Consider the following 14158-nt stretch of genomic DNA (forward strand, 5'->3'; position numbering starts at 1 on the left):
ACCCCAGCCCTGCCCAATAAATAATGTGAGTAATACCCCAGTGCTGCCCAATAAATAATGTGAGTATTACCCCAGCACTGCCCAATAAATAATGTGAGTATTACCCCAGCGCTGCCCAATAAATAATGTGAGTATTACCCCAGCGCTGCCCAATAAATAATGTGAGTATTACCCCAGCACTGCCCAATAAATAATGTGAGTATTACCCCAGTCTTGCCCAATAAATAATGTGAGTATTACCCCAGCGCTGCCCAATAAATAATGTGAGTATTACCCCAGCACTGCCCAATAAATAATTTGAATAATACCCCAGCACTGCCCAATAAATAATGTGAGTATTACCCCAGCACTGCCCAATAAATAATTTGAATAATACCCCAGCACTGCCCAATAAATAATGTGAGTATTACCCCAGCACTGCCCAATAAATAATTTGAATAATACCCCAGCACTGCCCAATAAATAATGTGAGTATTACCCCAGCGCTGCCCAATAAAAAATGTGAGTATTACCCCAGCACTGCCCAATAAATAATGTGAGTATTACCCCAGCACTGCCCAATAAATAATGTGAGTATTACCCCAGCGCTGCCCAATAAATAATGTAAGTAATACCCCAGCACTGCCCAATAAATAATGTGAGTATTACCCCAGCCCTGCCCAATAAATAATGTGAGTATTACCCCAGTGCTGCCTGATAAATAATGTGAGTATTACCCCAGCGCTGCCCAATAAATAATGTGAGTATTACCAAAAGCCCTGCCCAATAAATAATGTGAGTATTACCCCAGCCCTGCCCAATAAATAATGTGAGTATTACCCCAGCACTGCCCAATAAATAATGTGAGTATTACCCCAGCGCTGCCCAATAAATAATGTGAGTATTACCCCAGCCCTGTCCAATAAATAATGTGAGTATTACCCCAGCCCTGCCCAATAAATAATGTGAGTATTACCCCAGCGCTGCCCAATAAATAATGTGAGTATTACCCCAGCCCTGTCCAATAAATAATGTGAGTATTACCCCAGCCCTGCCCAATAAATAATGTGAGTATTACCCCAGCGCTGCCCAATAAATAATGTGAGTATTACCCCAGCACTGCCCAATAAATAATGTAAGTAATACCCCAGCACTGCCCAATAAATAATGTGAGTATTACCCCAGCCCTGCCCAATAAATAATGTGAGTATTACCCCAGCCCTGCCCAATAAATAATGTGAGTATTACCCCAGCCCTGCCCAATAAATAATGTGAGTATTACCCCAGCCCTGCCCAATAAATAATGTGAGTATTACCCCAGCGCTGCCCAATAAATAATGTGAGTATTACCCCAGCACTGCCCAATAAATAATGTAAGTAATACCCCAGCACTGCCCAATAAATAATGTGAGTATTACCCCAGCCCTGCCCAATAAATAATGTGAGTATTACCCCAGCCCTGCCCAATAAATAATGTGAGTATTACCCCAGCCCTGCCCAATAAATAATGTGAGTATTACCCCAGCACTGCCCAATAAATAATGTGAGTATTACCCCAGCGCTGCCCAATAAATAATGTGAGTATTACCCCAGCTCTGCCCATAAATAATGTGAGTATTACCCCAGCGCTGCCCAATAAATAATGTGAGTATTACCCCAGCGCTGCCCAATAAATAATGTGAGTATTACCCCAGCGCTGCCCAATAAATAATGTGAGTATTACCCCAGCGCTGCCTAATAAATAATGTGAGTATTACCCCAGCGCTGCCCAATAAATAATGTGAGTATTACCCCAGCACTGCCCAATAAATAATGTGAGTATTACCCCAGCGCTGCCTAATAAATAATGTGATGTACTCTACTTTTTTAAATCCGACTGCAACTTTTTTTGACGCAACCGCAATTTTTTTTTTTACGTGACCTTGTCTTTTGCCTCTCATTTGACTATTTTCAGGACTCCTCTTCCTCTTGTCATTTGGCTTTCCTAACTCACACCCTTGGTTTATAGTAAGACCCTGATTTCACTAAGGGCTGGTTACCTTAGGGCAGATCTTGGATTCCTAAACTGAGGCCTTAGCCCTCTGGCAGATTGGCCTACTGCTATAGCAGGAATGGAAGAAGAGCCATCACATATACATATACCTAACATTATATAGTCACTAGATCCCTAGGCCAATTGAAAAACCTAGTGTCCTAGTGTTGTGCGTGGAACTTCATGGACAGTATTTATTCAACCCAGTGTAACAGTTGAAGCAAGATCAAAAATACACACATTTATTATTTATAATATTATATTTGAAAGCTAATTAGATTTTGTTGGCAAAAACAAAAGTTCTTGTGTTCATTTCAGGTCTATATAAAATAATGTAACATTTGGGCAGAAATATAGAGGCTAAAAGGCCGGCGCTTGAGGTGAGTATGGCAAATATCTCCACACACACAGTGTTTTTGCCTTTGGTGCTCAGATAGGCCGGGATCATTGTGATCCAAACACTGCAGAAGAGCAGCATGCTGAAAGTGATGTACTTGGCCTCATTAAAACTGTCCGGTAAGCTCCGAGCTAAAAATGCTAAAACAAAACTAACAGCTGCCAGAAGCCCCATATACCCAATAACTGAGTAAAAGCCAATAGCTGAGCCCTCATTGCACTGAATGATGATGGTTCCAGGGGAAGTGTGAATGTCCAGTTCCTGAAAGGGAGGAGAAATGGCCAACCAAGTCATGCAGATGATTATTTGAATGGATGAGCAGAACAAGACTACAGAATTGGACAGTTTGACTCCCAGCCATTTTCTCCATGAGCTCCCTGGCTTGGTGGCTTTGAAAGCAACACAAACCATGATAGTCTTGGCCAGGAGAGAAGAGACAGCTATGGAGAAGGTGATTCCAAAAGTGATGATGCGCAGCATGCAGGTTATATCCACAGGGCGACCGAGGAACAGAAACACACTGAGGAAGCTCAGCTTGATGGAGACAAGGAGGAGGAAGCTCAGGCTCCGGTTGTTGGCTCTCACTATGGGGGAGTCCCGGTATTTGATGAAAATTGCCAGTATGAGCACAGTACAAAGGTACAGAACAACAGACAAAGATGGTAAAAATATGGAAATCACATCATTAGTGTAGGATAGAAACTCCTCTGTTTTAGCAACACACTGATTCCTTTGCTCATTGGGCCACTCCATGTCTGGGCATTTGATACAGCTTTCACTGTCTGTGAAGAAATAAATTAAAATATAACATCTTTTAACACTTTCACTGTGATATAAGAAAACAGTTAATATTGACTCATTTACTAAAGAAGGAAGGGTAAGCAAAGAGGACAAAAAAACACAAGTGAGTAGTGGAGTTCAGGAGTGGGGCACTGATATACATCAATCCCATTGCCTGTGAATGGGCCATCCCAGGAAAATTCATTTCATCCTATATAGGATACTTATTCCCTTCCTTTGGGATTACACTATAGAGTAAAATTAAGGGGGTCACAGTGACAGTTACGGTAATTCTATGCTTGTAATTTTGTTGCCACCAACCCAAAAGTTGTTGGGTGGGGGGCCCCGTAGTAAGCTGCTTTTAATACAAAAGTCTTCCCATAGTAGCCTTAAACATTGTGTTTTGCCTTGAATATTGACCAAACTGTTAAATGTGGCGTATGTGATTCCTTTTATAACGAGATTATAAAAAGCACATTTTTGGGACAAGTTTGGTCCCTGCTTCAGGGATGGTGTAATACAGACTGGCACAGAGCAAATACATTGTTATAAATTGGTTATAAATTAGCCTCTGCAGAGGTTAATATAAATAACACCTAGTTGTGATGTAGTATTTGTCCTGAAAGCTTGCACTTTAGAATCTATGAATTTAGCCCATAGAAGGTATCACTATATATTTTACAGCTTTTCCTGCTCTCCCTGTCATTAAAGGTTTTTGCTATTGTTCTAATAAATGTTTGTACATGTTAATTTAATAAGAAAATATACTGGAACCAATCAAACCGGTTACATTGGAGATCTCTCCCTCGGAACACTGGGCACAACCATAACAGCAGGACTGGGTCCCGGGCTTGGATGCCTTCCTGAAACCAGTTGGGCAGTTGGCTGAGCACTGAGCTCTTGGCTTCTAGGAGACAAATAAAATACACAGAAAGGCTACTGTGATATGAATGGATCCCAAACTGACAGAGCTGATGAGATATATATTAACCAACCACAATGAAGCAGGGATCCAGACTCATACAATTATCGGGTTAAAGGTTAAATGGCAGATAAATAGCAGTAAATTCCATATAAATTCCTCTTATTCTGTAATTTTGGTCATTATCTCAGCTCTTCGGGGCAGTGGCACGTGGGGAGATTAGTCGCCTCGTGACAAATCTTTGTTACTGCAGGCAACTAATCTCCTCGCAATTCCATTTCACCGGCAAGAATGTAAATCGCTGGTGGGATGGCATTCCTTGAAAGGCAACTTCGGGTGACTTTGGGAAATCGTATCGATATGTATGCCATCCCATCAATGATTTACCAGTGATTTGCCAGTGGGATGGCATTGTAGGGAGAATAGTCACCCGCGGTAATGAAGATTTGTCACAGGGAGACTAATCTCCCCATGTGTCACTGCCCTTAACGTAGAAGGAAAGCTGCTGATGCAGTTTATTCCCAATAGATTAGCCACAGCAGTACAAGATAGAACTCTATATTTATTCTGTAGAATGCATAACCACGCTTGACTAAACAGCCCTAAAACCTCTCTCTTTTTCAGACCTAGCAGCTGCCATATTAGCTTGGTGTGATGTAACTTTCCTCTTCTGCCTGTGTCTCTCTGCTAGTTCTGGGCTCAGGTTACAGCAGGGAGGGGAGGGGGAGAAGGGAGGGGAGAGAAGACAGGAGGAGAGAGCTTATGACCGTGCTCGGGAGGTTTGAGCTGAGAGAAGGAAATCAAATATAGAATCCCATGTGTAAACAATAGAAGCAAAGGAATGCCGAGTTTCTTTTCACAGAGGACTCAGAGCAGCAGCACTGTGAGTATAAATGGGTGTATTTCCATAGAACTTTCCATGGTTTTAACCTATTTTCCTCTTTTGAGGCTTGTTTGAAATATTTCAGTTAGGGAAGTTTCCCAAAGTGATGAAGCGCTGCTTAGACATGTAATCATTCGATGATAAACCTTCAGTGATTTGATAAAAACAGATATTATTTGGCTAACTGAAAATTGCCCCATGAAACAGCCTATTGTGATATTTTATAAAAACAGAAAACAAAGCTTATACTGAAACGGCTTACTGATTTGTATAGAGCAGGGATCCCCAACCTTTTATACCCATGAGCCACATTCAAATGGAAAAAGTGTTGGGGAGCAACACAAGCATGAAAAAAGTTCCTGGGGGTGACAATAAGAGCTATAATTGGCTATTTGATAGCCCCTCTGTTGACTGGAAGCCTACAGAAGGCTCGGTTTGGCAATTGCACTGGGTTTTTATGTAACCAAAGCTTGCCGCCTTACCAGAAATACTAAATAAGCACCTGATTTGAGGCCACAAGGAGCAACATCCAAGGCATTGGTGAGCAACATGTTGGGGATCACTGGTATAGGCTGTACCTCATAAATCCTGGGTTAGTTCTAAGCCTTACACTGTGGGTCTGTGGAAGCCAACAGTGTGGTTTGGGGTGTTCTAAGCCCACAGATTCTTCACAAACCTCAGTATGTACACCTTCTCATATTACATCTGGTATCTATAGTTGGATTAAGCCAAAGGATAAGGTGCATTTCTTAGGATGTAACCCTCTTCTGTGACTTAGATTATAGAATCTTTGATACTGACACAGCAGAACTAGGAACCTGGGTTTTACAATTTTGGGGTTAGAGGTTACTCTGTGGGAAACCACAAGTTGTTGTCCAAACTCAAGCCTAATCCCACAGCATGAAAAGGCTTAAAGTGTATTATCTTTTTTTCTCTGGGATGCTATCACCTGAGCCCATGCCTGGGAAGTATGTTACTTTTCTTACCTTATCATAAGACCAGCACTGTAGGCAGGGCCAGTATAATAATTTCCCTGTGTGAATTTGTTTTGCACTAAAATTAGTCAGTTAGGGTGTATCTGAATACAGAGCTGAACTGTTGTATGACTTGCAGAGAGAATCATAGACTCCTATGGATAAAAGCAACAATACAATATAGGGTTGGACTGGGCTGGTGAGGCACTGGGAGAAACGTTGGTGGGCCCCACCGGCCCAGACCCAATCCCTGCCGGTGCTCCCCTGGACTGCTGGTCTCCCTCCACCAATGCACTAATGGTAAGTTTAATCAATGCAGGGGACAGGCTGGTGGTCCCTGTGGGGGTTGTGGTGGCCCCTGGGACACCTTCCAGTACGGTGTCGGATTGTTCCACCAGGATACCAGTCAAACTCCACCAGGATACCAGGTGTCACTGGGCCCTCCTGCTTCTAACCATTTGGCCTGCTTCATGGCCATTCCCTATTTGTAAATGAGAAGAAAGAGGAGAACTAGATGGAAAGATAGATGCTCCCATAAAAGAGAGTAGGAGAATAAAGAGGTTGGGCGAGGAAAGGAGGAAAAAAAGTGTGGAGAGTGGGCCTATATTTTAAGGTTTTCTGGTGGCCCCTGGGGTCCCAGTCCGACACTGTTCCAGTCTGACCCTAATACAATATATCAACAGTAAGCCGTAAAGACCTTTTAAGAGACATACCTAATAAATGCTGTTGCTCCTCCCCTACATACATATTATAGCTGAGCCCTGGTCTATGGATGTTATTGCTTAGAAGGAAAGGAAGAGACAGTTTCTCACCTGGCTTTTTTTCCATCTTATGTTTGTTGGAAAAAGTTTTTGCTCTGATGGAGCCAGTGGGTTAAATTCAAAATATTTTGTATGAATTTTTTTTTTTTTATCTTCAATCATGTAGTTATATATCCAATATCGGCTTTTCCACTCTCCATTTTCATCAAAAGTGTAAGGAGCCCCCTGGACTTCATATCTAAGAACGTTTAAGTAGTGATGTAACTAGAAAGGACACGGATTTAGATCCATTAAATACTATAGATTTGTTCATCCATCAGTCGGAGCCTCATATAATATCAATAATAACACAATGACCCACTGGCATACAATGTGAATGTGGTACCTTTATTTAAAAAGGGGTGCTAGGAAGTTATTTGAAACCAGAACATTTTATTCTTGACTATCAGATGCTGTATTTCTCTGGATGGGTTATGTATTATTACATGATATATATAGGAAAAATATTCGCTAAACTAATTTTGCAAATTGCAAATTTAAATTCGCAAAGAGAAAATTGACACCCGGGACCTGGGTTTTTCTGGATAAGGGGTCTTTCTGTAATTTGGATCTCCATACCTTAAGTCTGCAAAAAATCATTTAAACATTAAATAAACTCAATAAGATTGTTCTGCCCCCAATAAGGGGTAATTATATCTTAGTTGGGATCAAGTACAGGTACTGTTTTATTATTACAGAGAAAAGGGAATCATTTACATAGTAACATAGTAACATAGTAAGTTGGGTTGAAAAAAGACATACGTCCATCAAGTTCAACCATAATGCCTATATATAACCTGCCTAACTACTAGTTGATCCAGAGGAAGGCAAAAAACCCCATCTGAAGCCTCTCTAATTTGCCACAGAGGGGAAAAAATTCCTTCCTGACTCCAAGATGGCAATCGGACCAGTCCCTGGATCAACTAGTACTAAGAGCTATCTCCCATAACCCTGTATTCCCTCACTTGCTAAGAATCCATCCAGCCCCTATATAAAGTTATATAATGTATCAGCCAGCACGACTGATTCGGGGAGGGAATTCCAGAACCTCACAGCTCTCACTGTAAAAAATCCTTTCCGAATGTTTAAATGGAACCTCCCTTCTTCTAAACGGAGTGGGTGCCCTCGTGTCCGTTGGAAGGACCTACTGGTAAATAAAACATTAGAAAGGTTATTATATGATCCCTTTATATATTTATACATAGTTATCATGTCACCTCTTATGCGCCTCTTCTCCAGTGTAAACAGACCCAACTTGGCCAGTCTTTCTTCATAACTGAAACTTTCCATACCCTTTACCAGCTTAGTTGCCCTTCTCTGGACCCTCTCTAACTCAGTAATGTCCCGTTTGAGCACTGGAGACCAAAACTGAACAGCATATTCTAGATGGGGCCTTACCAGCGCTCTGTAAAGGGGAAGAATAACCCCCTCCTCCCGTGAATCTATACCCCTTTTAATACAGCTCAAAACCTTGTTTGCCCTTGCAGCTGCTGCCTGGCATTGCTTGCTACAGCCAAGTTTATTATCTACAAGGACTCCAAGGTCCTTCTCCATTATGGATTTGCCTAGTGCAGTCCCATTAAGGGTATACGGGGCTTGCATGTTTTTACATCCCAGGTGCATGACCTTACATTTATCCACATTAAATCTCATCTGCCACTTAGCTGCCCAGATTGCCAGTTGGTCAAGATCCTGCTGCAGGGATGTCACATCCTGGATAGAATTGACTGGTCTGCAGAGTTTTGTGTCATCTGCAAACACTGATACATTACTCATAATACCCTCCCCTAAGTCATTTATGAACAAATTAAACAAAAGTGGACCCAGTACAGAACCCTGAGGGACCCCACTGAGGACCTTACTCCAAGTAGAGAATGTACCATTAACAACCACCCTCTGTACCCGATCCTGTAGCCAGTTTTCTATCCATGTGCAAACGGCTTCACTAAGACCAATAGCCCTTAGCTTAGAAAGCAGTCGTTTGTGGGGAACGGTATCAAATGCTTTGGCAAAATCCAAATAGATGATATCTACTGCCCCCCCCACTGTCCAGCTTCTTACTTACCTCATCATAAAAAGCAATTAAATTGGTCTGACATGACCTGTCCTTCATAAAGCCATGCTGATTACTGCTCATAATGGCATTCTCCACTACATAATTTTGAATGTGATCCCTTAACAAGCCTTCAAATAACTTGCCCACCACGGATGTCAAACTTACAGGCCTATAATTGCCAGGCTGAGATCTTACTCCCTTTTTAAATATGGGAATGACATTCGCCTTCTTCCAATCCCTAGGTACCATACCTGATGAAAGAGAGTCTGAGAATATCAGAAACAAGGGCCACTGCAATTCTGCCCCTAGCTCTCTCAGTACCCGAGGGTGTATTCCATCTGGCCCAGGTGCCTTGTTTACATTTATCGTGTGTAACCCTTTAAGCACCATATCCTGTGCCAACCACTGTGTAGTTGGAGCTGAGGCAACAGTGCAGCTATTGGGTGGGACTTGTCCCACTGGCTCCCCCTACTGTATACACAGAAGAAAAGAACTGGTTAAGCACATCTGCCTTTTCTGTACCCGCTGTAACCATATTGTTATTATAACTCAATGGGGCCACACCCTCAACCTGCATCTTTTTACTATTAATATACTTAAAAAACTTTTTGGGGTTAGTCTTGGCCTCGGCCGCGATGCGCTCCTCATTTTCTATCTTTGCCTTCCGGATTGCTGTTTTACAACACTTGTTATAGTGTTTATATTCATTAAACACAGCTACTGTAACCATGAAATAAACCCATTAGGGCTGTTCTGCCCCAATAAGGGGTAATTATATCTTAGTTGGGATCAAGTACAGGTACTGTTTTATTATTACAGAGAAAAGGGAATCATTTAACCATTAAATAAACCCAATAGGGCTGTTCTGCCCCAATAAGGGGTAATTATATCTTAGTTGGGATCAAGTACAGGTACTGTTTTATTATTACAGAGAAAAGGGAATCATTTAACCATTAAATAAACCCAATAGGGCTGTTCTGCCCCCAATAAGGGGTCATTATATCTTAGTTGGGATCAAGTACAGGTACCGTTTTATTATTACAGAGAAAAGGGAATCATTTAACCATTAAATAAACCCAATAGGGCTGTTCTGCCCCCAATAAGGGGTAATTATATCTTAGTTGGGATCAAGTACAGGTACTGTTTTATTATTACAGAGAAAAGGGAATCATTTAACCATTAAATAAACCCAATAGGGCTGTTCTGCCCCAATAAGGGGTAATTATATCTTAGTTGGGATCAAGTACAGGTACTGTTTTATTATTACAGAGAAAAGGGAATCATTTAACCATTAAATAAACCCAATAGGACTGTTCTGCCCCAATAAGGGGTAATTATATCTTAGTTGGGATCAAGTACAGGTACTGTTTTATTATTACAGAGAAAAGGGAATCATTTAACCATTAATTAAACCCAATAGGACTGTTCTGCCCCAATAAGGGGTAATTATATCTTAGTTGGGATCAAGTACAGGTACTGTTTTATTATTACAGAGAAAAGGGAATCATTTAACCATTAAATAAACCCAATAGGGCTGTTCTGCCCCAATAAGGGGTAATTATATCTTAGTTGGGATCAAGTACAGGGATTAAATAATAGATTTATTTATTCATGGCATATTCAGAGTTCAGAAATTAATAATAAAAATAATAATAAGAGAAATAACCCTGGAGGGTGAAGGTGAAGCTGCAGCACCCTCAACACAAAGAGAACTGGTGGGAGCAGGATACTCATTGTCATATCTGTTACCATTCACAACTGATTATATGTAGCAGTTTTATGTTATTTACCTGGTACCTGTAATCATAAATAATGTTGTCCAGTTTGGGGCTGAGCTTAATGTGCATCTTATACATTGCTTGAGAGAGGAGAGTGACTGCAAGGTGCACCCGGGGGGAGTGTAAAGCATTGGCAATATTCCAGATATCCTGAATACGTTGCTCTCCAGTGCAGTAATAGAGGCTACCTTGAGGGTACACATATTTAAAAACCTTGTTCTTATATTCGTTGGATGAGGAACAAAAATGATACTGCATCCAAAGGTCTTCAAGCAACTTGTCTTTGGGGTATTTGGAAGGATGGATGCTCGCTATGAAAGCCTTTAGTTCAGGGCTATTTAGTGAATACAGTGAACATTGCATAAACCCCAAACTCCCATTAAACACTTCTGTGGCAAAATTCATCATGTGATTGGCTGCCCAGTTAGTAGTGAGGACAAACGTCTTCTCTTTGAGAACATCTTTCAATATTCTTAACCCTACTATCACTGCTGCAGACACCGTTCCACAAAGTACAATTACACTGGTGGTAGATTTTCGGACCAACTCCTTATGTTTATTAGTAATGTGCTCATGTGATTTAAAATTGTCAATATTTATCTTTGTTGAGAACTCGATACATATTCCATTGTTAGAGAAATATTTGGTCAGAAGCTGGAATTCCCTGTCTCCGGCATCATCATCGAATCTAATAACCCCAACCCAGGTCCAACCGAAATACTTCAGTAGCTCCGTAAGGAGGTAACAATGATGGTGATCACTCTGTACTGTCCTAAAGAAGTACGGGAAGGCGGCTCTGTCCCTCAGTAACGGGTCTGTGGCTCCATAACTGATCTGAGAAAATGAAATGGAGGTTAAACATCATCACTTTACTTTTGTATATTGGAAAATAGACAATTACATACAATAGACTCTGGCTTTAGTATAACATGCAGAAGACTTAGGGGCCCATTATCGTTTTTTTTTTTTTAAAACTCGAATCAAATTTTTAGCTCAAAAAGTCACAGAGAAAAAGCGCTGCATCTTTTCGAGATTTACTATGCACCGAAACGGCTAAAAATCCAAATTCAATAATTATCAGGTTAAACTTGCCAAGTTCATGTAAAAATCAATGGCAAAAGCCCCTTCCCTTTTCTTGACTTTCTTTCTTTTGTCTTGAAACTTTAGAGATTTCCCTGGGTTTTGCCTGAAAATTCCAATTTGAAAAAATCAGGATTTTTGCTGTGATAATTAGAAAAAGTTGCATTTTTTTACAACTTTTCTTACAGCAAGTGTCTTTGTGACTTTTTCTTTTTTAAATATTGGACATATGGGAAAACGAGTTCAGTCGAATTTGAAAATAAAAAAAAAAGAGAAATTATGGAGTTTTAGTAAATCTGCCCCTTAATCATTGTAGCTCACAGGCTCATAATATGTAAAATGGTTTAAAGACACAATGTTTTATTCACCTGGGAATATCCATAGAGAGTCAGTATCTGGGCAATGGGTACAGTTGTCTCTGAGGTGAGATCCCCAATAAACCCAGCAATGTGTCTCTTTCCCACACAGGAGTAATTGGGAACCGGCTCCCTGGTACCAGATAATATCTGTAATACGCTCCTCACTGCCTTCCGGGGGTCCCCACAGGAATCATATATATGGTACCCCAGGGTCAGGTTGGGGAACAAGGCTGTATTATTGTTTGTTTGTTCAATAAAATAACGAAAATCTATAAACTGTCGGTAATGCTCAGGCACAACTCTAGGAAAAATAATGGGAAAAAAAATGACATTTTAATGATTTACTGTTATGTCCTATTGACTAAAAGACTATTGTTATCTATTAAGTACAGAAATAGGAGAGCAAAGAAGAGCAGAAATGGGATAGAAGAGGGATATGGATAATGGAAGGCAGATTGGAGAGCAAAGAAGAGTAGAGGAATAGGATACATAAGAAGCATAGGGTAAGAACAGAGAAGAAAGGGAAGAGCATCTCTCTATATATCTTTTTAACAAAGGTCACATTTGGCAAAAATTATTTTGTTACTGTTACTTTTTCCCTTAATCTATCTGAAATATGTAAAGGCCCCTGTGATTCTTTATCATCTCAGACAGACTTTTCTTTAAACAGAAAACAAATGAGTTGGTGGGCGGAAGAGGGTTTGGAATCTGTATGCGCTGGGCACCCCCAAAGTTGTTTTGCTGGGGGGCTTGGCCTAATTAAGGTAGGACAATCAAAAGAGAGTGGCAGAATTTCATTCTGGCAGATTGTGGCGAGCCCTAGTTTCTCTGTATGTTGAATACGCCCTTTTCTTGGCAATACATATAGTGGAGTCCTGGGTAACTCCTTCCTACGTAAAATGATGTACATTTGGTGTTTCCTCAATGCAGAGTTTTTTATTGCATGGGTTGGATAGTAAATTTCTTCTTTCTTGGCCCGATAATGTTTTGTGGTGCTGGAAAAGCAGTCCATATAAAGAAAAAACATTGATTAAATCCAATGCATTTAGCTAAAAATCTTGCTATTTGATGATTTTTCTTTAGGTCTATAATTAGCCCTAAGACTAACAAGTTCCACCTTAAAGTCATCTTCTCCTACTGCTTCTCCTACTGGAGCCCCTTTGCCTCGTGTTCCCTGAACCATAAATTGTCCTTCTGAAAGCGGATCCAACCTGGCACCCCAATGTCCGCTACAGTTGTAATTAGGGGGACATAGCTTTATCTTGCTTACATTAATACATTAATGTTCATAGGAATGTCTAAAACACTGATATTTTTTAAGGTACAGCTAAAGTGCACATAAAGACTATTGAGCATCCTAGATGCCCTGGATAGTATTTAGGATCTCTTTCCCATATCCCTTCTGCTGGTGATGGATGTGACTTACTCCATACACAGCATCCTCATAGAATTATCCTCTGGAAGTTCTAGAAGTTTCATATAGGAGTTCACAGTTAATACCCCTCCGATCATGATGTCTCCTTCCTGAATATATTCATATTCCTCATATAATTTCAGCATCTCCAGCTGACAAGCCAAATTCTTGTGCTGAAATTCAGCCCTGTAGGTTTTAGTCCACAGCAGCATTAAAGAGATCAGCAGTTTTAAATTATAAGGAGTCATGTCTCCTAAAGTTTAACCACCAAATATCAACGTATCCCCCAGTAAAATTAATAAGCTAGAAGCCAGCAGGCAATATGGTAGGGCTCCATGTGAGATCCAGGGTGTGCTGCAATCTGTCCTCTCTAGAACAAAGTAAGGGGCCCGGCTCATCCAACCCTCATTTTATAGAGAGCAGAGAGAGGATTTGCCCCAGTAACAGTCAGTGGCACAGAGAGACACAGGGGCCCCAGGGTTGGGCTGTGTGTGTAGAACAGAGTAAGGGGCCCGGCTCATCCAACCCTCATTTTATAGAGAGCAGAGAGAGGATTTGCCCCAGTAACAGTCAGTGGCACAGAGAGACACAGGGGCCCCAGGGTTGGGCTGTGTGTGTAGAACAGAGTAAGGGGCCCGGCTCATCCAACCCTCATTTTATAGAGAGCAGAGAGAGGATTTGCCCCAGTAACAGTCAGTAGCACA

At 41.0% G+C, this 14158-nt stretch overlaps 1 protein-coding gene across 1 annotated transcript; it reads right to left on the reverse strand.

The window, feature by feature from the left end:
- Positions 1–2285: 2285 nt before the first annotated feature.
- Positions 2286–13702, reverse strand: LOC116408379 (vomeronasal type-2 receptor 26-like). The gene is made up of 7 exons (XM_031895153.1): positions 13467–13702; positions 12050–12341; positions 10614–11435; positions 6780–6992; positions 4694–4702; positions 3972–4092; positions 2286–3190 (listed from the first exon to the last, which is right to left on the reverse strand). Exons 1-7 carry the CDS (start codon positions 13700–13702, stop codon positions 2286–2288), a joined length of 2598 nt encoding a protein of 865 aa, XP_031751013.1.
- Positions 13703–14158: the final 456 nt, after the last annotated feature.

The sequence above is a fragment of the Xenopus tropicalis genome, chromosome 1 (assembly GCF_000004195.4).
Source record: "Xenopus tropicalis strain Nigerian chromosome 1, UCB_Xtro_10.0, whole genome shotgun sequence".
Lineage (NCBI taxonomy): Eukaryota > Metazoa > Chordata > Amphibia > Anura > Pipidae > Xenopus > Xenopus tropicalis.

Bases quoted from the DNA above. Each gene is read 5' to 3' on its own strand.
- LOC116408379 (XM_031895153.1), bottom strand. From the start codon at position 13,702: ATGACTCCTTATAATTTAAAACTGCTGATCTCTTTAATGCTGCTGTGG. The intron at 11,436-12,049 runs GTGAATAAAACA...TCATTTTCTCAG, and splicing joins CTCTCTATGGATATTCCCAG to ATCAGTTATGGAGCCACAGA. The intron at 3,191-3,971 runs GTTTGATTGGTT...ATTTCTTCACAG, and splicing joins AGAGATCTCCAATGTAACCG to ACAGTGAAAGCTGTATCAAA.